We start from the raw sequence: 22,225 nt of genomic DNA, 5'->3' as shown, positions 1-22,225 counted from the left end.
TGGTGAAACATCAGATCCACACCGGTGAGGCCCGGCCTATTCGTCAGGCCGCCCGACGGCTCCCTTGGAGCAAGAGGGCGGAAGCTGACGAGCAGGTTGAAAAAATGCTCGACGCAGGTGTGATCGAGCCCTCGGGAAGTCCTTGGATGTCACCTGTTGTGCTGGTCAAAAAGAAGGATGGGACCACGCGGTTCTGCGTGGACTATCGCCAGCTAAACAACGTGACACTCAAGGACTCATATCCCCTGCCAAGGATTGATGACACCCTCGATGCCGTTGCGGGCTCAAATTGGTTCTCAACTTTGGACCTCAAGAGTGGGTATTGGCAGGTGGAGATGGATAGGGCAGGGAAGGAGAAAACGGCATTTTCCACAGGTAAGGGACTGTATCAGTTTACTGTGATGCCGTTTGGTTTGTGTAACGCCCCCGCCACCTTTGAAAGATTGATGGAACATGTACTAGGCGGCATGCCATGGCAATCATGCCTGGTGTACCTGGATGACGTCCTAGTACATGCCAAAACGTTCCCCCAGGCAGTAGCTAATTTGGACCAGGTGTTCGGGTGCCTCAGACAGGCAGGGTTAAAGCTGAACCCGAGTAAGTGCACTTTGTTTGCAAGATAAGTGGCCTATCTAGGTCACGTGATCGGCCGCGAGGGGGTAAAAACGGACCCAGACAACATTAAAGCGGTAGAGGAGTGGCCCGCACCACGTACCATCAAAGAGGTGCGGGGATTTTTAGGACTCTGCTCCTACTACCGGCGCTTTGTGGCAAAATTTGCGGACTTGGCCCGTCCCCTCCACCGGCTTACGGAGAAGGGGACGCGATTTAATTGGACACGGGAGTGCCACGAGGCCTTCCAAAAATTGAAGGTGTGTCTAACATCCGCACCCCTTCTAGCTTACCCCACTAGCGACGGGGCATTTACCCTGGACACGGATGCGAGCCAGGAAGGATTGGGCGCAGTTTTGTCTCAGACACAGGAGGGCGTGGAGAGAGTGATTGGTTACTATAGTCGGGCCTTAAGTAGGCCCGAGCGAAATTATTGTGTCACTCGCAAAGAGTTATTGGCTATGCTGGCTGCCATGAACCATTTCCACCCGTACCTGTACGGGCGGAAATTTTTGGTTAGAACTGACCATTCCTCCTTGCAATGGTTCAAGGAACCGGAGGGCCAAATTGCAAGGTGGTTGGAAAAGTTGCAGCAATACGATTTTGATGTGGCCCATAGGGCCGGGAAGGCCCATGGTAATGCGGACGCACTCTCTCGGCGTCCTTGTCTGGGGGGAAACTGCAAATTTTGTGCGAGACACGAGGAGAGGGAGCAATTGGGCGATTCTGCCCTGATTCTCGTCGTCCGGGCAACCCGGGTGAGAGGGCCAATTTTGCCACTAACCGCGGACGAGGAATTTGGAGATTTGGCATGGAGCACAGCCCAGCAGGAGGATCCTGTCCTGGGGCCGGTGTTCAATTGGGTCAAATTGGGGCAAAGACCAAAGGGGGAAGAGGTCACCCCCCTCGGGGCGCAAACAAAGGCGTATTGGGCTCAGTGGCAGACCCTGGAGTTGAAAGGCAACATCTTATATCGCAAGTGGGTGGAGGTTCCCTCTGATAGAACTTCCTGGCTGGTGATAGTCCCAGACAAATTCAAGAACGTCATCTTACAACAGGTGCATGGTACCCGCTCCGGCGGCCATTTGGGCAGGACAAAGACAATATCCCGGGTCCGCCGGAGGTTCTATTGGGTGAATATGGGGCGCGACATACAGGACTGGTGTCGGAGATGCGACGCCTGTTCTGCCAAAAAGGGACCAGCACGGAGGATGAGGGCCCCCCTCCAATTACATCAGGTGGGGGCCCCCCTTGAGCGGGTGGCTATGGATATTCTAGGACCGCTGCCCCGCACCCGCCAAGGTAATAAGTATATCCTCGTGGTAATGGACTATTTCACCAAGTGGCTGGAGGCCTATGCCCTCCCCAACCAAGAAGCAGGGGTGGTAGCACAGGCCTTCGTAGAAGGATTTGTATGTCGGCACGGGATTCCACAGGAGCTGCACACCGATCAGGGTCGAAATTTTGAAAGTCAATTGCTAAAAGATGTGTGCAGACTCCTGTCAATTCGGAAAACCAGGACCACGCCCTTGCGGCCACAATCTGACGGGATGGTGGAAAGGTTCAATCGAACATTGATCCAACAACTGGCATTGTTCACCACCACCCGTCAGGATGACTGGGACGAACATCTCCCGTACCTGTTTATGGCCTACCGAACTAGCCAGCACGGGGCCACCGCATGCAGTCCAGCGTTGCTTATGTATGGGCGGGAGTTACGGGCTCCCGCCGACTTGCTATGCGGTCCCGTGCCAGACACCACGGATACACCGCCGAGGGAGGGTTACGCACGTCACCTGGAGGAAGGCATGGAGCGGGTCCATGCCTTCGCCCGCCGCCAGCTCCATCTGGCGGGGGCCAAGATGAAGCGTAGGTACGACGACCGGAGCCAGGGGAGTCAATACGCTCCGGGGATGAAGATTTGGTTCTTTAATCCCCGGAGGGCGGAGGCGGAAGGGCAGGTGCCCAAAACTCACCTCCCCCTGGCAAGGTCCGGGAGTCGTCCTGTCGCAAATCTGTGACGTGGTCATTAAAATCAAAATGGGGCCACGGGCCCCCCCTCGGATCGTCCATGCCGACCGGATAAGACCTTATGCCGGCGAGCAGGCGCCCTCATGGATCGCCTTGGCTCTAGATGCCGAGGCAGGACCCAGTACCTTTGCGACGGGGGCTCGTAGCGTCAGAGGACTGGGGGGGATGATAGTGGGAACGCCCCCCATGTGGTGGGATGGCAACTCTGTCATCCCTCACAGCGGGGGGGCAAAGGAGCACTAGATTATGGGGTTGATGGCAGTGAAAACTAGCCCGGGTGGGTTAGGATATTGTGTGTAGGGATCTAGCGAAGATGACATTAGGTGACGTTAAGATTAGTTAGTGACAAGGATACCTGTAGTGGGGACGCAGGTAGATTAGTGTGGATTATAATGACGAGGGAGCGCAATAGTTTAAAGGGGCGACTGGGAAGCGCAAGTTTCAGAGGGGAGTAGTTAGATGAGATGATGCCGTGTGGTTGAGGATTGAACAGGTGTGATTGAACAGGTGTGATTGCACAGGTGTGCAACTGAACAGGTGTGTGGAGCAGTGTATGAGGTGATTGTATGAGTGTATGAGTGTATGAGTATGAGTGTATGATATGAGTATCATACAAGCAGTGTATGAGTGGTGATTGCGTGTTGTGTTGACCAAATGGTCCAGGAAGAGGAGGAGGGTGCAGGTGGCACCAGGTATGAGTGCACAGGTGTGCAACAACAGGTATGGAGAATGGTTGTGTGGAATAAATGGTATGGGATATATGGCGTATTGGGATGGATGGTCGTGGAGTGAGTATGGTGGAAACTATGGAGTGGAGTGGATGGTGCGAAGGTGTGAATGGGGGAAGGATGGACCCCCATCACGAATACCCGGGGCGGGTAGTGTAAGCGTTAGGTAGAGGCTATAGGTAAATTGTGGTTGGATATTGGCATCTGTGGTGCGAGTGGAAGAATGATGTTTGGATGGGTGCATTAGTGTTGTGGAAATGGCTGGGCGTGTAGCCTGTTAGTGTGTGTAGTTGGTTTGGGCACTCCACCACTGTGAGGATGTCGGCCAGGTGAGGCCACAGGTGGGCTCTGGGAGCCGGTAGTAGTTGTTGTGGATGGGGCCCGAGGATCCGGAGGACGGACCCGGGTAGCCCAGTGCTAGAGGGCACCGAGTGGGGTGACAGAGCCAGGAGGGGTCTTCCCCAGTTAGTTAGGTTAGGGTGAGGAGCTAGGTAAGCTCGGGTGGCAACTACAGTGGTGGAGGTGTGCAGGTGGGTAGACCTGCTGGGAGAGCTACACGTCACAGCCCAGAAATTGTGCAAGGGCACCGGGAGATGAATCGGGGGAGTGAGACCCCAAATTGAGAAGCACCACAGTTTGGTCAATGGGAATTGGTTTTTAGAACCCATAGTGTAAGTTGGCCAATGGATTGGCAGGGAGAGACCCCGGGTAGTGTAAAGTGTGTTAAAATCATTTAGAGGATAGTTAGGATGAAGGATCTCCTCGCACCATCTGCATCCACTCACCTGAGGTGACAGGTACTCCGCACCATGCCATGTTTAATTATTTTTGATGCAAATGTTTTGGATTGTGAGACGCATCATGACGTGGGTGTGACATTGTGTGTAATTCCATCTCTCCCTCCTTATGAGGATTGATGACGAATTGGGTGATGGCAAATTTTGGATAGTGGGGGAGTGAAGACGAATTTGGTATAAGGGAAATAAGGGGAAGACGTGACGGTAGCGACGGATTGGTAATGTGTAGATTTTTGTACATATGGGGTAAGGGCAAGGGTAGTGTAGGTGACAGGGGGGTGACGTACGGTAGGGAAGAGCTTTCTCATTTCGCTCTCCGTACGCATTTCGCCTTGCATTGCCTTATTGACGTGTACCCTTGTGACCTTACCCCTCGCTCATTTCTCTTGTCCCCCTTTTGTCTCCCACATGACCTGTGCGCCATGGGGCGCTGAGGGGAGCGTGCGTGAGTCGGCCATTGTGCGCCCGGAACTCTCAGAACCAGCTGTCTGCATCGATGCACCACATTATGGACCACATGTCTGTGGCCGAGCACCACTTATGGACCCCATGGGTTGGGGCATGGCCCCTCTGCTGGAACCAGCCATGAGGGCCCAAAATCTTGCTGGCGGACCTTGGCCACAGGGCCACAGGTGCCCCACAGGTGAACCACACGTAGTCGGCCCTGTGGGCCATAAATAAAATAAATAAAATGGACACGTTTGGGCAAGCTTTATTGCAAATAGGCCGCCAGTAAGAAAATGAAAGAAAGACAACAACTGGAAGACAATAATAATAACCAGCAGAGGGAGCCGAAGAGCAAGAGATCACCTGCAGGGTTAGGGGTTGTTGATTTATTTTTTATTCTTGAACAATGGTGACTGCACCGATTGGTGCTTGGGTGTGTATTGGTGCGTTTTTGGGTGCTTTCATGGTGCATTGATGCAGAGCAGACTGTCTCCCCCCCCCCAGAAAGAACAATCACAGGTCCTGGGTTAGTCTTGTAAATAAAAATAGCGTCATTGTAAATAATGCTCCCCACCGTCAGTGTGTAGTTTGAAGACCATTCCGCAATTCGGTTAACTGTGGGCGTAAGTCTGTTAGGCAGGGTGCAATGGAGCAGCGGGACACATTTATTTATGTTTTAAAACTGTCGCACTCAGGGTCAGGTTAAAAGTAGAGGGAACTACACCTACGTGTCACACTAAATAAAAAGTTGTAGGCCCGGGACGTGCCTAAGAGGAGGAGGGTGCAGTGTTGCAGATATGAGGACTGTATATTTTTTTGATTGTGTGAATTATTATTATTGTTTATTCTGCGCCCCCTGCCTCCGGAGCTGTGTAAAGGTCAAAGGGCATCCCATAATTAGTCCACAAGCATACACGTCAGCCAATAATAGAATACCCCTGTTCGATAGTTATATCTTATTCTGTGTTTTAGGGTAAGGCTGTGTCTCCCATTAATTGAAGTACTCCATTGCACCAGTGAAAGAGATAGATTCCCTTCATTCCCATTCCCAAAACCTCCATTCCCCCTTTTCGTCGTTTGGCAATTACCTCCCCTCCAATAACCGCCATTGACCACGAGGCAGGGTCGGAGAAGAAAGGCGTGTCTCCACCTCGTCATAGAGGGGAGGAGTGAGCCAGCCCCACTCGACCAACCATGAGCCAGGGGTTTGGCTAGAGAGGGCGGAGGAAGAGCGATCGGGTAGGTTCGCAAAGGTTGAGGGGCGGGGCCTATATAACCCACAGCGCGACGCTCCCCAAGCAGTCGAGCTTTGAAGAAGAAAGAGAGGCGCTGAGAGGAGGGAATGAGCAGGCGTGACCGCAGCTAAAATCCGCAGCGCGACGCTCCCAAAAGAGAAGCTGAGACAAGCTTTGAGAGATGAGCTTTTACCGGCAGACAAAAGGGAGCCCAAGCCGTTGAGAAGAGAGAGGGTCCAAGAAGCAGAGCTGAGTTGTGTGGTTTTGGTCGTCAGTGGTTGCGTTGTGGTGGTCAGTGGTTGCGTTGGTTGCGTTGAGTTGTCGGTGGTGAGGAGTGATTGGACCAAGAGAACATAGAGAACATCCAAGGAGAGGACATCCCAGAAAGCACAAAGCCTGCTGTAATCCTGGAAAAGCACGCGACGTCCACAGCAGCAGCAGCAGTGGCTGCCACAGCAGCAACCACACTCAACAGCCGCTTGGGGCCTGGACGGCGGTTTTGAGCAGGGCCGCGAAGGAACGGCGGCTGCTAAACGCGCCGATCGTGCTGCACAATACAACTCCAAGCCATCCTCTCCTTCCAGCCAATTCCTGTCATCATTCCCCGTGTGAGTCTGTCTTTTGTTTGTTCTGTCCCTGGGTTAATTAAGACTGTAGGTAAGCTAGCGTTGCACTGTGTATCTAATCTCGTCTGTAAATAAACGTGACTGCTTTCTTTTTGCTTGTGTGTATAATAAATCCAATTACTCTTCTGTCCGTCTTCTCGTCTTATTCCTTTTCCTCTTTGCATTCGGTCGTTTTAGAGTTTTCCAGATTGGGCAGCTGCGGTGCGATACGGCCAAAGTTTGGGGTGAATCGGGTGAGTTGGGGAAGAATCGGGGGAACTGTTAGTGTTAGGTCGCGGTAATACACCACCACTCGGTCAATATAACATCTTAACCGCGACAGTAACAATATATATATATATATATATATATATATATATATATATATATATATATATATATATATATATATATATATGTGTGTGTATATATAGTGCATTCAGAAAGTATTCATATCCCTTCACTTTTTTCACATTTTGATATGTTGCAGCCTTATGCTGAAATCGTTTAAATGTATTTTTTTCCCTCATCAATCTACACTCAATACCCCATAATGACAAAGAGAAAACAGGATTTTAGAAAGTTTTGCAAATTTATTAAAAAGAAAAAACTGAAATATCACATTGACATAAGTATTCAGACCCTTTGCTATGACACTTGAAATTTAGTTCCGGTGCCTCCCATTTCTCTTGATCATCTTTGAGATGTTTCTACACCTTGATTGGAGTCCACCTATGGTAAATTCAATTGATTGGACATGATTTGGAAAGGCACACACCTGTCTATATAAGGTCTCACAGCTGACCATGCATATCAGAGCAAAAACCAAGCCATGAGGTCGAAAGAACTGCATTCAGAGCTCAGAGACAGGATTGTGTCGAGGCACAGATTTTGGTGTTCAGATGAGGGAGTTTGACAGATTTTGACAGATGAGGGAGTTCATGGGGGTTACGGATATGGTGTGAGAAATGGAGAAGGTGAAAGGATTTTGGAGTTTGCTGATGGAGCTGATTTGTTGATTTGTAATACTCAGTTCCAGAAAGGGGATAATAAGCTTGTTACATACACGTCAGGTGGGTCGACGACAACCGTTGACTACCTGATGGTGCGTAGGCGAGATAGGGGGCACCTCCGGGACACAAAGGTGATCCCGGGGGAGGAGGCTGTTTCACAGCACCACTTGGTTGTCTGCGACATAAGGGTGAAAGGTGCGAGGAGAGCTCGGCGGGTGAAGTACCAACCGAGAATGAAGGTGTGGAGGTTGAAAGAGGTGACAGTAAGGGAGGCATTTAAAGAGAGGCTGAGTCGGGTCGAGGATGATGTGGTTGAGCTTGAAAGTGGTTGCATGTCAATGAAAGATAGTCTGTTGGGAGCCGTTGGTGAGGTATGTGGATGGACAAAAGGACCACCGAGGCACTCGGAAACATGGTGGTGGGATGATGAAGTTGGAAAGAGGATTGACGAGAAGAGGAAGAAGTTCAAGGAGTGGCAGAAGGCGAAGGGTACGGGAGCAGAAAAAGCAGAGCATGAAAGTTATAAGGCAGCCAAGAAGGCTGCAAAGAAAGAGGTAGCAAAGGCGCAGGAGACATGTAGGAAAATGTTCGGAGAACGCTCAGATTCGGAAGAGGGTCAGAGAGCGGTATTTAGGATTGCAAAGCAGATAGCGAAAGAGAGGTGTGATGTGATGGGGGTGAGTTGCTTGAAGGATGAAGTGGGACAAATCGTTGTGGACCCAGATGGAATTAAAGGAAGATGGAAAAGATATATGGAAATGCTGTTGAATACAGAGAATGAATGGGATGGCAACATAGAGAGTAACCCAGTTTTAGGACCGGCAGAGAAGATAACTGAGAAGGAAGTTGAGGAAGCAATAAAAGCGATTAAAGCGATAAAAGCAATGAAGAGTAGAAAAGCGGGAGGGCCGACGGGAGTTGTGGGAGATATGTTGAAGGCAGCAGGAAGTTGGGGTGTGAAGAGAATGACAGAGATCTGTAATCTGGTGGTGAAAGAAGGCCGCATTCCAGTGGCTTGTGAACTGAGTACCCTTGTCCCTCTATACAAGGGGAAGGTGACCCTCTGGAGTGTGGCTCGTATCGAGCGATAAAGTTATTGGAGCATGGAATGAAGGTATTGGAAAGGGTGTTGGAGAGGAGGATAAGGAAGAAGGTGAAGATCGACGAAATGCAGTTTGGATTTATGCCAGGAAGAGGAACGACAGACGCGCTCTTTATTGTGAGGCAGTTGCAGGAGAAGTACATGGAGAAGAGGAAGAAGTTGTTTCTTGGGTTTGTTGATCTGGAGAAAGCATTCGATAGGGTTCCACGCGAAGTATTGACATGGGCATTGAGGAAGTTAGAAGTGGAGGAATGGTTGATCAGAGTTGTGATGGCAATGTACAATAGAGCGCGCACAGCTGTAAGGACGAAGGACGGGAACAGTGGTGAGTTTGAGGTGAAGGTGGGAGTGCATCAGGGGTCGGTACAAAGTCCACTACTATTTGTAGCTGTGATGGAGGTGCTGGCTCAGACCGTAAAGGAGGGTTTACCGTGGGAGTTGTTGTATGCAGATGATCTGGTGTTGATTGCGGAAAGTATGGATGGACTGAAGGAAAAGATGAAAAAGTGGAAGGAAAGTATGGAGACAAAAGGTGTGAAGGTGAATATAGGAAAGACGAAGGTGATGGCAAGTGGTAAAGCATGTGGTCAGGTGGAAAGAACTGGGAAGTGGCCGTGTGCTGTGTGCAGGAAGGGTGTCGGAGTGAACTCCATTCAATGTACAATGTGCGCTGAGTGGGTTCATCAAAAATGTAGTGGTCTGAGAGGGTCATTAACCAGTGTGGCAGCTACATTCAAATGTAAGGTGTGCACAGAGGGAGCTGCAGATGGAGGAAATGTTGAGTTGGATCTTGGACACGGCGTGAAGCTGGAAGGTGTGAAAACATTTTGCTATCTCGGAGACATGCTGAATGGAGAAGGTGGATCAGACTCGGCAACGGTTGCTGGAGTGAGATGTGCATGGAAGAGGTTTCGGGAACTGAGTGGCGTGCTGATGATGAGGGGAGTGTCGTTGAAGCTGAAGGGAAAGGTGTATGCTGCATGTGTGAGAAGTGTTATGATTTATGGGAGTGAGACATGGGTCATGAATGTAGAGCAGCAACAAAGGCTGGAAAGGGTGGAAATGCGAATGGTTCGGTGGATGTGCGGAGTGTCGCTGAGAGAGAGGAAGACAAATGATGAATTGCGAAAGATGATGGGAATAGAGCCTGTGATTGATGCTGTGAAGAGGAACAGGTTGAGATGGTTTGGTCATGTGTTGAGGAAGGATGAAAGTGACTGGTTGAGAAGAGTGATGGAAATAAATGTAGAAGGAAGTAGAGGACGGGGAAGACCGAGAAAGACTTGGCTAAAGACGGTGGAAGAAGACATGCGGGCAAGGGGGTTAACAAGGAAAGATGCAGAAAATAGGGCAAAATGGAGAAGATTGTCATGGGGACCGCAAGGCTAACCCCCGCTCTTGCAGGGAAAATTGCCTTAAAATGCATGTTGTTGTTGTTGTTGCACAGATTTTGGGAAGCCTACAAAAAAAATCTGCTGCATTGAAGGTTCCCAAGAGCACAGTGGACTCCATAATTCTTAAATGGAAGAAGTTTGGAACAACCAGGACTCTTCCTAGAGCTGGCCACCCAGCCAAACTGAGCAATCGGGGGAGAAGGGCCTTGGTAAGAGGTGACCAAGAACCCGATAGTCACTCTGGCTGAGCTCCAGAGATCCTGTGTGGAGATGGGAGAAACTTCCAGAAGGACAACCATCACTGCAACACTCCACCGATCTGGGCTTTATGGCAGAGTGGCCAGACGGAAGCCTCTCCTCAGTGAAAGACACATGAAAGCCCACAGAATCTTGTTTCTCACAGTCTGAGAGTCCTTTTGGTGCTTTTTTGCAAACTCCAAGTGGGCTTTCATGTGTCTTTCACATTAATGTGGTGCTCTATTGGGCCCAGCTAATGTATGTGATGTGTTGCCATAAGGGACACCGGAATAATCACAGAGGGGACGACACACCGGGGAATTAGCATAAACCCTAGAACTACTTAACATGCCGCGCCCCCTTGTGGCGGGGACACAGATACACAGCTTACTCCAACAAACCGGGCTAGACAGGTCCCTGACTTACTTACATTGAGATGGTTCTTCTTCTTCGCGACATCGGAGCACCTACCTATGCAGATCTACCTAAATCTATATCTGCCCTACCCAAAATTCATAACAATATGTATAATATTTGCATTTTTCTTGTTTGGCATTCCCCATTGAACAGAAATCAGCCAATTGGCGGAGGTTCAACACTCAAGTACAAATATTATTTATTATGGGCAGTGCACGAACATAAAAGTTATTTAAGTTTATGACACTTACCATCCATCTGGTAATCAGTAAGTTCAGGATCCACCTTCAGCTTCCTGTTAAAATCTGCAGCAACAAATATCCAGAACCAGGAAGTTTTGAACTGTGTTGGTCAGGAGCTTTCTCACCCAATGTACACTTGTCATGGAAATGTAACAGGAACAAATCAAAATATGTATTTATACCTTTGACTTGTGAGGTCGAATTGTCCTCAAATTCAGTCTCCACCTCCACTTTCACAATAACATCTGCAAAAACAATGAGGGGGAAAAACCCCCAAAGATGAAGTTAAAGAACCATTTCTGAATTTACTTTCAAATGCTCATTCTATTCATCACCTCAACAAGTATGATAGAAAATATGACCCCCTCCGTCTGCACCTCGGATTCCATTATCGCACCTCGGATCGTCCTGTTACTGGACGTTGGATGGAAGTCTACTTGGAAGGGAATTCTAATTAGTCTAGTAGGAAGACTAGGTCCCTCTGCACCCCCTGGAGATATACTTCTAATCAGTGTTTCTAGATTGGAAAAAATGTGTAGAAAATGACTAGCTATGGCCCCAAGCTGTAAAAATGTCCCACATACCATTTTTATGCAAATTACTGCTGCAAATTTTATGCAAAATTATGCAAATTTTATGCAAATTTTTGATGAGGAGTAGAGTTGAGGGGTCTTTGAGGGCTTCATCGAGGTGCTCTCGGTTGCAAGACTGGGTCATTCTGAGAAGCACAGCAGGGTCAGAGATCATGATGTTCTCCTCCTCAGTGAATCTCTCCATCAACAGCCTCTCCATTGCCTCACACACTGTTTTGAGGCAAAAGAGGGACTTTGCCTAGGCCTTTCCACTGAGAACACCTTTGAGAGATCCACTTGTTACTAGTTGTGCCTCAAAGAGAATCTCTGCATATCCAGAACCACGCATCTTGTGTCCAGTGAGCATCCCGATGTAGTTCATGGATGTGTGGAAGGGTCCAATCGTTACTACATGACTAGCAAATTCATTTGGCCAGCGCCAGATGATGGGAAGGGCTTTCATGCAGACACCCAGATCAAATGTATTCAGGACCCATCTCTGACCCACCTCAGCAGTTGCTGCCTCGGAACGCTTCAGTAGCTCACGAACAACTGCGTTGTCTGTGATCGGTTGGTGGATAGGCGTGCAGTAGTCGACTGTTGATTTGCTGGGTGGGGGAGAACCAGTTGCAGAGGTGAAACCCCCTAGCCCAGGCACAGGCTGCAGGCCATTGCCATGCCATGCAGGCACCAGGCACAGACCGATCACAGACAACGCAGTTGTTCGTGAGCTACTGAAGCGTTCCGAGGCAGCAACTGCTGAGGTGGGTCAGAGATGGGTCCTGAATACATTTGATCTGGGTGTCTGCATGAAAGCCCTTCCCATCATCTGGCGCTGGCCAAATGAATTTGCTAGTCATGTAGTAACGATTGGACCCTTCCACACATCCATGAACTACATCGGGATGCTCACTGGACACAAGATGCGTGGTTCTGGATATGCAGAGATTCTCTTTGAGGCACAACTAGTAACAAGTGGATCTCTCAAAGGTGTTCTCAGTGGAAAGGCCTACGCAAAGTCCCTCTTTTGCCTCAAAACAGTGTGTGAGGCAATGGAGAGGCTGTTGATGGAGAGATTCACTGAGGAGGAGAACATCATGATCTCTGACCCTGCTGTGCTTCTCAGAATGACCCAGTCTTGCAACCGAGAGCACCTCGATGAAGCCCTCAAAGACCCCTCAACTCTACTCCTCATCAAAAATTTGCATAAAATTTGCATAATTTTGCATAAAATTTGCAGCAGTAATTTGCATAAAAATGGTATGTGGGACATTTTTACAGCTTGGGGCCATAGCTAGTCATTTTCTACACATTTTTTCCAATCCAGAAACACTGATTAGAAGTATATCTCCGGGGGGTGCAGGGGGACCTAGTCTTCCTACTAGACTAAATCCATTTTCCCTTTTCCAGTCATGATATCTGTTACTACGTCACCAGAATACTTTGTTTACAATCCCGTGTAATCCTTCCGTCGTCTCGCAATGCAGAAACACGAGTAAATCACAAAGTACCCGTTTCATCCTGACGTTGCCAATAGCATTAGCTCCAAAAAACTTTCATTTTTTTTTTTTTTTTTTTTTTTTAAATAAGATAGAGGCTCAATGAGGGTAAAAAGGCAACAAACGGACAGTGAGGCACGGTGGGACAAAAAGTCAAAAGTTAGCGCAGTAATAGGATTTTTACCTGTAGCGCAGAATGGGACCTCTGACATTTAACCTCTTCACCCCATAATCTAATCTGTTTATCTTTACCTCATTATACATTCTTGCACCAAGTTTGACTTGGTTCCCTTCAGCCGTTCTCAAGTTATGGTGGTATCAAAAACCGATGGCAGAATCTGACCTATGACCTCATAATCGAAACCATTGATCTTTACATCAATATACATACTTGTACCAAGCTTAACTTAGTTCCCTTCAGCCATTCTCAAGTTATGGTGGTATCAAAAACCAATGGCAGAATCTGACCTTTGACCTCTTGACCCCATAATCGAAACCATTTATCTTTACATCAATATACTATACATACTTGTACCAAGCTTAACTTAGTTCCCTTCAGCCATTCTCAAGTTATGGTGGTATCAAAAACCTATGGCAGAATCTGACCTTTGACCTCTTGACCCCATAATCGAAACCATTTATCTTTACATCAATATACATACTTGTACCAAGCTTAACTTAGTTCCCTTCAGCCGTTCTCAAGTTATGGTGGTATAAAAAACCTATGGCAGAATCTGACCTTTGACCTCTTGACCCCATAATCGAAACCATTTATCTTTACATCATTATACGTACTTGTACCAAGCTTAACTTAGTTCCGTTCAGCCGTTCTTAAGTTATCGCGGAAACGAAAACCTACGACAGACGCACGGACGGACGGACAACCCGAAAACATCATGCCTCCGGTGACTTCATCAGCAGAGGCATACAAAATTTAGTGAGACCACCGACCTGTCTGTGATGTTAAAGAACAGGCCTTGTGCTTTGGCCTCATTGCGGAAGATGCCAATAATGTTGAGAACACAGATTGCACAGAATTCAGGAGAAAGAGATGTGATACTGGGTTCTAGCCCATCGGTGAAGAACCATTCCATTGAGCTATGGATAAAGTCCTTGCAGGCCGACTAGTTTTAATTTCTCAAGGAATGACTTGGAACGACAGAAGATACCTAGTCTATGGTTGACGCTCAATGGACAATCAACTTATTTGCTTGACGTAGGCACAATGAAAAACACTCCTCAATTGACCCCTTGCACCGGCAAATGACTGGAAATGAATGGTCGCCTCGGGGATAAAAGCTAACACCTGCTGAGGCTTGGGGTCTATTGGATTGAGTAAACAATTGGTTCAATCTGTCTGTCTGTCTGTCTACAGACGTCAGTCTATATTTGAGGAACTAATTAGGTTTACTCTCCATAAATGGAGAGTAACCTATTATTACTGCTAGAGTTTTTCTTATTATTAGGTTTACTCTCCATAAATGGAGAGTAACCTATTATTACTGCTAGAGTTTTTCTTATTATTATTATTCTTCCACCCTATTTTGCACCTCCGAAAACTTCATAATTAAGTTTCTCAGCAACCGCTGGTCGGATTGACAGGAAATTTTCATCAAATGATCGCCTAGGCTCGTAGAATTTTTTTATGCTAATGATGACGTCATAGGTCACGTGGTATGGGCGCCATCTTGTAAAACACCTTCAACTTTGCCCCTCTGTATCTCCGAAACGGCTCAATGGAAAAATTTGAGGAATGGCTCATTCTAAAGAACTCTGCAATGGGAACAAAAAACATGTGTATTGAGTATATAAAAAATGCTAACGTTAAGAGGTTAGAATTCGTCAAACACAGTTTTTCTCCCCCGAAAATGAGATTTTTTCCCCAGATGCTTAGTTAAAAAAAACTCAGAATGCGAAAATTTTCGAAGTCATACGTCACATGGTTCGGCCGCCATCTTGTTTTCCATGAAAAAACACAAAAAACCCTTTTTCTCCGCAACGGCTGAACGGATCGAGCCCAAACTTGGCATGCATATTCGGATACCCATGACAAACAAAAAAGTCAGCGAGCACGACGTCATCCGACACGTGGTTTCAGAGTTATGACGTTTTCAAATTTCAAACTAGAAATGGAATCACCTCCATAATTTGTGGAGATATCGAGTGGAAACTTTACACAAATGTTCCACATGGGGGGATGTTTCATCGTTACTTGAGATGTTTTGATAAGTCACATGGTTTGGCCGCAATAAATAATGGAAGTTAAATTTTTAAAAACTTGTAACTCTTGAACCGCTGCATGGATCGACTTGAATTTTTAATGCAATGTAGCTCTCATCGGGTGGAACAAGTGTGCAAAATTTCACGATGATTGGATGTACGGTCGCGAAGCTAAAGTCTTTATTGTTGAAAGAAGAAGAAACACACCATTTTGTCCTCCCAGGCCACGACATCATCCGACATCAGTGCGATTGCCATTTTCTGTTTTAATTTCCTTTAAAAAACATTTTCTCTGCAATAATAGGGCCGATTGAGATAAAATTTTCACCATAGGAGGGACTCGGTCTGTAGAATATTTTAATGGTAATTATGACGTCGCAGGTCACGTGGTTCGGCCGCCATCTTGTTTTGACGTCGCAGGTCACGTGGTTCGGCCGCCATCTTGTTTTTCGTGAAAACACGAAAATCCCTTTTTCTCTGCAACGGCTGAACAGATCGAGGCCAAACTTTGCAAGCGGCATCGCATACTCATGACGAACAAAAAAGTCAGCGAGCACGACATCATCCGACAAATGGTTTCAGAGTTATGACGTTTTTAAGCATGAACCTTTAAAACCTAGCTCCTCCCTCATTTTTGATCCAATCGAGGAGAAAATTCACAGATCTGTTCAGCATGTCAGTCTACTAAAATGTCATTTTAGAATTTGCGATAGGTCACGTGGTTTGGCAGATATCGTTAATTAAACGATTTTTTTTTTAATGGATATCTCTTGAATCGCTTTATTGATCGACGTGAAACTTCATGCTGTAGTAGCAGTCATGAAGAGTAACAATTGTGCAAAATTTCAAGATGATTGGATGTACGGTCGCGAAGCTATAAGTCTTTATTGTTGAAAGAAGAAGAGACACACCATTTTGTCCTGCCAGGCCACGTCTCACAGTGAGTGCTATTGCCATTTTAAGTTTTAATTTCCTTTAAAAAACATTTTCTCTGCAATAATAGGGCCGATTGAGATAAAATTTTCACCATAGGAGGGACTCGGTCTGTAGAATATTTTAATGGTAAATATGACGTCGTAGGTCACGTGGTTCGGCAGCCATATTGTTTTTCGTGAAAACACGAAAACCGCTTTTTCTCTGCAACGGCTGAACAGATCGAGGCCAAACTTTGCAAGCCGAATCGCATACTCATGACGAACAAAAAAGTCAGCGAGCACGACATCATCCGACACATGGTTTCAGAGTTATGACGTTTTTAAGCATGAACCTTTAAAACCTAGCTCCTCCCTCATTTTTGATCCAATCGAGGAGAAAATTCACAGATCTGTTCAGCATGTCAGTCTACTAAAATGTCATTTTAGAATTTGCGATAGGTCACGTGGTTTGGCAGATATCGTTAATTAAACGAAAATATTTTTTTTTAAATGGATATCTCTTGAATCGCTTTATTGATCGACGTGAAACTTCATACTGTAGTAGAGGTCATGAAGAGTAACAAGTGTGCAAAATTTCAAGATGATTGGATGTACGGTCGCGAAGCTATGTCTTTATTGTTGAAAGAAGAGGAAACACACCATTTTGTCCTGCCAGGCCACGTCTCACAGTGAGCGCTATTGCCATTTTAAGTTTTAATTTCCTTTAAAAAACATTTTCTCTGCAATAATAGGGCCGATTGAGATAAAATTTTCACCATAGGAGGGACTCGGTCTGTAGAATATTTTAATGGTAAATATGACGTCGTAGGTCACGTGGTTCGGCAGCCATATTGTTTTTCGTGAAAACACGAAAACCGCTTTTCTCTGCAACGGCTGAACAGATCGAGGCCAAACTTTGCAAGCGGCATCGCATACTCATGACGAACAAAAAAGTCAACGAGCACGACATCATCCGACACATGGTTTCAGAGTTATGACGTTTTTAAGCATGAACCTTTAAAACCTAGCTCCTCCCTCATTTTTGATCCAATCGAGGAGAAAATTCATAGATCTGTTCAGCATGTCAGTCTACTAAAATGTCATTTTAGAATTTGCGATAGGTCACGTGGTTTGGCAGATATCGTTAATTAAACGAAAAAAAAATTTTTTTAATGGATATCTCTTGAATCGCTTTATTGATCGACGTGAAACTTCATACTGTAGTAGAAGTCATGAAGAGTAACAAGTGTGCAAAATTTCAAGATGATTGGATGTACGGTCGCGAAGCTATAAGTCTTTATTGTTGAAAGAAGAAGAAACACACCATTTTGTCTTTCCAGAACGTGCTCACGATAACGCGATCTCCCGCGGTCATTTGAACTTCAAAAAAAATTATAATTGCAGATTTGTCAATAGATGAGGCATATTAACAAACGAATGAAACAGATTTGCTCAAATTCGGACTATTTTTAACTCGATCGTATTTCACTGAAAGTAATGAGGGACTGAAGAAGAAGATTCACTTCCAGGACGCGCACGGTTAGGCCCGGCAAGAAAAAGTTTATTTTGTAAAAATCGAGCCACGCGTTCAAAATATATGACTGGTTATGTTCGCCAGCACGTCTCTGATCGAATCGGCTCGAGTTAAAACAAACACGTCCGTTGTCGGGTCCGTCTGAGACAACCATTGGGCCTAGAATGCTGGGACTGGTCTCGTTGGATAGGCCTGGATCAGATCTAGAAACGCTGGAAGCTGCACCTCTCTGTGATAATCTTGTGGACCGCGAGAAGAGATCGTGCGACACCATCGCAACTGCTTCCAGCACTTCCGCATTTGACCATTTCATGAACACCATACGCCCCGCCCATCACAGCGCGTACGTAATACACGAACATACAGTGGCCCATTTGCACATACGCAAACATCCATCCACATATTACGTAAGCGTGCACATGTGACCTTGCGCTCCAGCGCTACCATTTGCGCATGCGCGATTTTTTCAGCGTTTAAGTGCTTAGTCGCACCACCTGCGCATGCGCAGGGTTGACGGGATTGACGCATTCGAATGTTTGGTGCTGTGCGAGAAGGAAATGGCTGTCATGGTCGCAATTGGTCCTCAAATTTGCGCAAATAAATGCCCTACACGATGCCGTTTATTTCGTCAAAATCCATCCAGCCGATTTGAAGTTATATGAAGAAATGCATTTACGTCGTGACGTCATCACGCGATTTTCGAATGCAGACGTCTTTTCGGAAATTAAATAAAGATGGAAATCGAAATGAATCATGTCCGCGATCTGCGCATGCGCGGTTTTCTCAGCCGCTTTTCAGTGGCATTGCAGTGCAACCCATCTGCGCATGCGCCAGCTATTGAAAATTGGGTCGCCACGGCAAAATCCAAGATGGCCGCCACCATGTATGTCTGAACCTTGCAACCTGCATATATTGAAAAATAAGCGAAGTAGCAACTTCTAATTTGGTGTGTGGGTGTATCTAGGCACAAGGAAGAACGCTATCGAAAATTGGGTCGCCACGTCAAAATCCAAGATGACCGCCACCATATATATGTCTGACCTTGCAACCTGCATATCTTGAAAAATAAGCGAAGTAGCAACTTCTAATTTGGTGTGTGGGTGTATCTAGGCACAAGGAAGAACGCTATCAAAAATTGGGTCGCCACGTCAAAATCCAAGATGGCCGCCACCATATATATGTCTGACCTTGCAACCTGCATATCTTGAAAAATAAGCGTGTGTGTGTGTAGGGGGGATGTGTGTGTGTGTGGGGGTGGAGGGATGTGTGTGTGTGTGTGTGTGTGTGTGTAGGTGGTGGGGGGGAGGGGGGGTTGGTTGTGTGTGTGTGTGTGTGTTTGGGGGAGGGGTGTGGGTGGGGTTAGGGGGGATGTGTGTATGTGTGTGTGCATGTGTGTGTGTGCGTGTGCGTGTGCGTGTGCGTGTGTGTGTGTGTGTGTGTGTGTGTGTGTGTGTAGGGGGGATGTGTGTGTGTGTGTGGGGGGAGGGATGTGTGTGTGTGTGGGGGGGGGAGGGATGTGTGTGTGTGTGGGGGGGGGGAGGGATGTGTGTGTGTGGGTGTGTGTGTGTGTGTGTGTGTGGGTGTGTGTGTTTGGAGGGGTGTGCGTGTGGGGCAAGGGGTGTGGGTGTGTGTGTGGGAGGGGGTAGGGGGGATGTGTGTGTGTGTGTGTGTGTGTGTGTGTGTGTGTGTGTGTGTGTGTGTGTGTGTGTGTGTGTGTGTGTCGGGGTTGTATCCAAGGGGGTTGTGTCAAAGCATGTCCAATGAAAGTGGGGTTGTATCACTAGTGGGGTTGTATCAAAAGTGGGGTTGTATCAACAGTGGGGTTGCATCAAAAGTGGGTGCGAGTAAACCGGTCATCACTGCCAGCAGTTTTAAAGTGGCAGTTCTAGTTATTAGGTTTACTCTCCATAAATGGAGAGTAACCTATTATTACTGCTAGAGTTTTTCTTATTATTATTATTCTTCCACCCTATTTTACACCTCCGAAAACTTCATAATTAAGTTTCTCAGCAACCGCTGGTCGGATTGACAGGAAATTTTCATCAAATGATCGGCTAGGCTCGTATAATTTTTTAATGCTAATGATGACGTCATAGGTCACGTGGTATGGGCGCCATCTTGTAAAACACCTTCAACTTTGCCCCTCTGTATCTCCGAAACGGCTCAATGGAAAAATTTGAGGAATGGCTCATTCTAAAGAACTCTGCAATGGGAACAAAAAACATGTGTATTGAGTATATCAAAAATGCTAACGTTAAGAGGTTAGAATTCGTCAAACACAGTTTTTCTCCCCCGAAAATGAGATTTTTTCCCCAGATGCTTAGTTAAAAAAAACTCAGAATGCGAAAATTTTCGAAGTCATACGTCACATGGTTCGGCCGCCATCTTGTTTTCCGTGAAAAAACACAAAAAACCCTTTTTCTCCGCAACGGCTGAACGGATCGAGCCCAAACTTGGCATGCATATTCGGATACCCATGACAAACAAAAAAGTCAGCGAGCACGACGTCATCCGACACGTGGTTTCAGAGTTATGACGTTTTAAAATTCCAAATGGAATCACCTCCATAATTTGTGGAGATATCGAGTGGAAACTTTACACAAATGTTCCACATGGGGGGATGTTTCATCGTTACTTGAGACGTTTTGATAAGTCACATGGTTTGGCCGCAATAAATAATGGAAGTTTTAAATTTTAAAAAGCTTGTAACTCTTGAACCACTGCATGGATCGACTTGAATTTTTAATGCAATGTAGCTCTCATCGGGTGGAACAAGTGTGCAAAATTTCAAGATGATTGGATGTACGGTCGCAAAGCTAAAGTCTTTATTGTTGAAAGAAGAAGAAACACACCAATTTGTCCTCCCAGGCCACGACATCATCCGACATCAGTGCGATTGCCATTTTCAGTTTTAATTTCCTTTAAAAAACATTTTCTCTGCAATAATAGGGCCGATTGAGATAAAATTTTCACCATAGGAGGGACTCGGTCTGCAGAATATTTTAATGGTAATTATGACGTCGCAGGTCACGTGGTTCGGCCGCCATCTTGTTTTTCGTGAAAACACGAAAACCGCTTTTTCTCTTCAACGGCTGAACAGATCGAGGCCAAACTTTGCAAGCAGAATCGCATGCCCATGACGAACAAAAAAGTCAGCGAGCACGACATCATCCGACACATGGTTTCAGAGTTATGACGTTTTAAGCATTAACCTTTAAAACTTAGCTCCTCCCTCATTTTTGATCCAATCGAGGAGAAAATTCACAGGTCTGTTCAGCATGTCAGTCTACTAAAATGTCATTTTAGAATTTACGATAGGTCACGTGGTTTGGCAGATATCGTTAATTAAACGAATTTTTTTTTTAAATGGATATCTCTTGAATCGCTTTATTGATCGACATGAAACTTCATATTGTAGTAGAAGTCATGAAGAGTAACAAGTCTGCAAAATTTCAAGATGATTGGATGAACGGTCGTGAAGCAAAAAGTCTTTATTGTTGAAAGAAGAAGAAACACACCATTTTGTCCTGCCAGACCACGTCTCACAGTGAGTGCTATTGCCATTTTAAGTTTTAATTTCCTTTAAAAAACATTTTCTCTGCAATAATAGGGCCGATTGAGATAAAATTTCACCATAGGAGGGACTCGGTCTGTAGAATATTTTAATGGTAAATATGACGTCGTAGGTCACGTGGTTCGGCAGCCATATTGTTTTTCGTGAAAACACGAAAACCGCTTTTTCTCTGCAACGGCTGAACAGATCGAGGCCAAACTTTGCAAGCGGCATCGCATACTCATGACGAACAAAAAAGTCAACGAGCACGACATCATCCGACACATGGTTTCAGAGTTATGACGTTTTTAAGCATGAACCTTTAAAACCTAGCTCCTCCCTCATTTTTGATCCAATCGAGGAGAAAATTCACAGATCTCTTCAGCATGTCAGTCTACTAAAATGTCATTTTAGAATTTGCGATAGGTCACGTGGTTTGGCAGATATCGTTAACTAAAGTTTTAAATTTTTTTTATGGATATCTCTTGAATCGCTTTATTGATCGACGTGAAACTTCATACTCTCCTAGAAGTCATGAACAGTAACAAGTGTGCAAAATCTCAAGATGATTGGATGTACGGTCTGGAAACTAGAAGTTGTTATTGCCTGAAGAAGAAGAACCACACCACTTTTTTTTGACCAGGCCATGTGACATAACCACCTCACGAGCTAAGGGTAGCTCGAAATTAAATTGTCTTCGGATTTGGCAGTCGCTAGAGGGTGTTAACATTCGAATGCAACAAATCTGGGCAAATTCTGATGAATTTTCGTAAAACTACACGATATTGTCATTTACATTGGAAAATAACATTGTAAAACTCTCCGCCGCCTCGGCTTATTTCTCGCTCTGAAGTTCATCCTGTCTTCAATTTTAAGGAGAAAGAGAGGTATCTGCAAGCAATGGTGACCTTTATTTTGTGGAAATCCGATTTACAATGACGAAGTTATCCAAAATCTAACATTTTAAATGGGTCGTATTTCCAAAGTGAATCTTCCACAGGTAAAATATCCACACGTGCAGGCACACCTTACGGCATCAATTTGGCTCCGATTTCAAATCGGATTTCGATTGT

General features: G+C 46.0%; 1 protein-coding gene across 6 annotated transcripts in view; it reads right to left on the bottom strand.

The window, feature by feature from the left end:
* LOC137427633 (uncharacterized) overlaps nt 1-22,225 on the bottom strand; it is a 143,563-nt gene that overhangs the window by 83,242 nt on the left and 38,096 nt on the right. For all 6 annotated transcript variants that reach the window (XM_068117254.2, XM_068117256.2, XM_068117255.2 and 3 more), the window contains exons 4-5: nt 11,043-11,105; nt 10,870-10,923 (exon numbers count right to left, since the gene is read on the bottom strand). In XM_068117254.2, coding sequence (XP_067973355.1) covers nt 10,870-10,923; nt 11,043-11,105 — 117 coding nt within the window. The remainder of the gene's footprint in view (nt 1-10,869; nt 10,924-11,042; nt 11,106-22,225) is intronic.

This window comes from Myxine glutinosa, chromosome 5, assembly GCF_964187855.1.
Source record: "Myxine glutinosa chromosome 5, kmMyxGlut1.1, whole genome shotgun sequence".
In the NCBI taxonomy this organism is placed as follows: domain Eukaryota; kingdom Metazoa; phylum Chordata; class Myxini; order Myxiniformes; family Myxinidae; genus Myxine; species Myxine glutinosa.
Note: the sequence above shows the minus strand (reverse complement) of the source record. Positions and strands in the feature narration are given on the sequence as shown.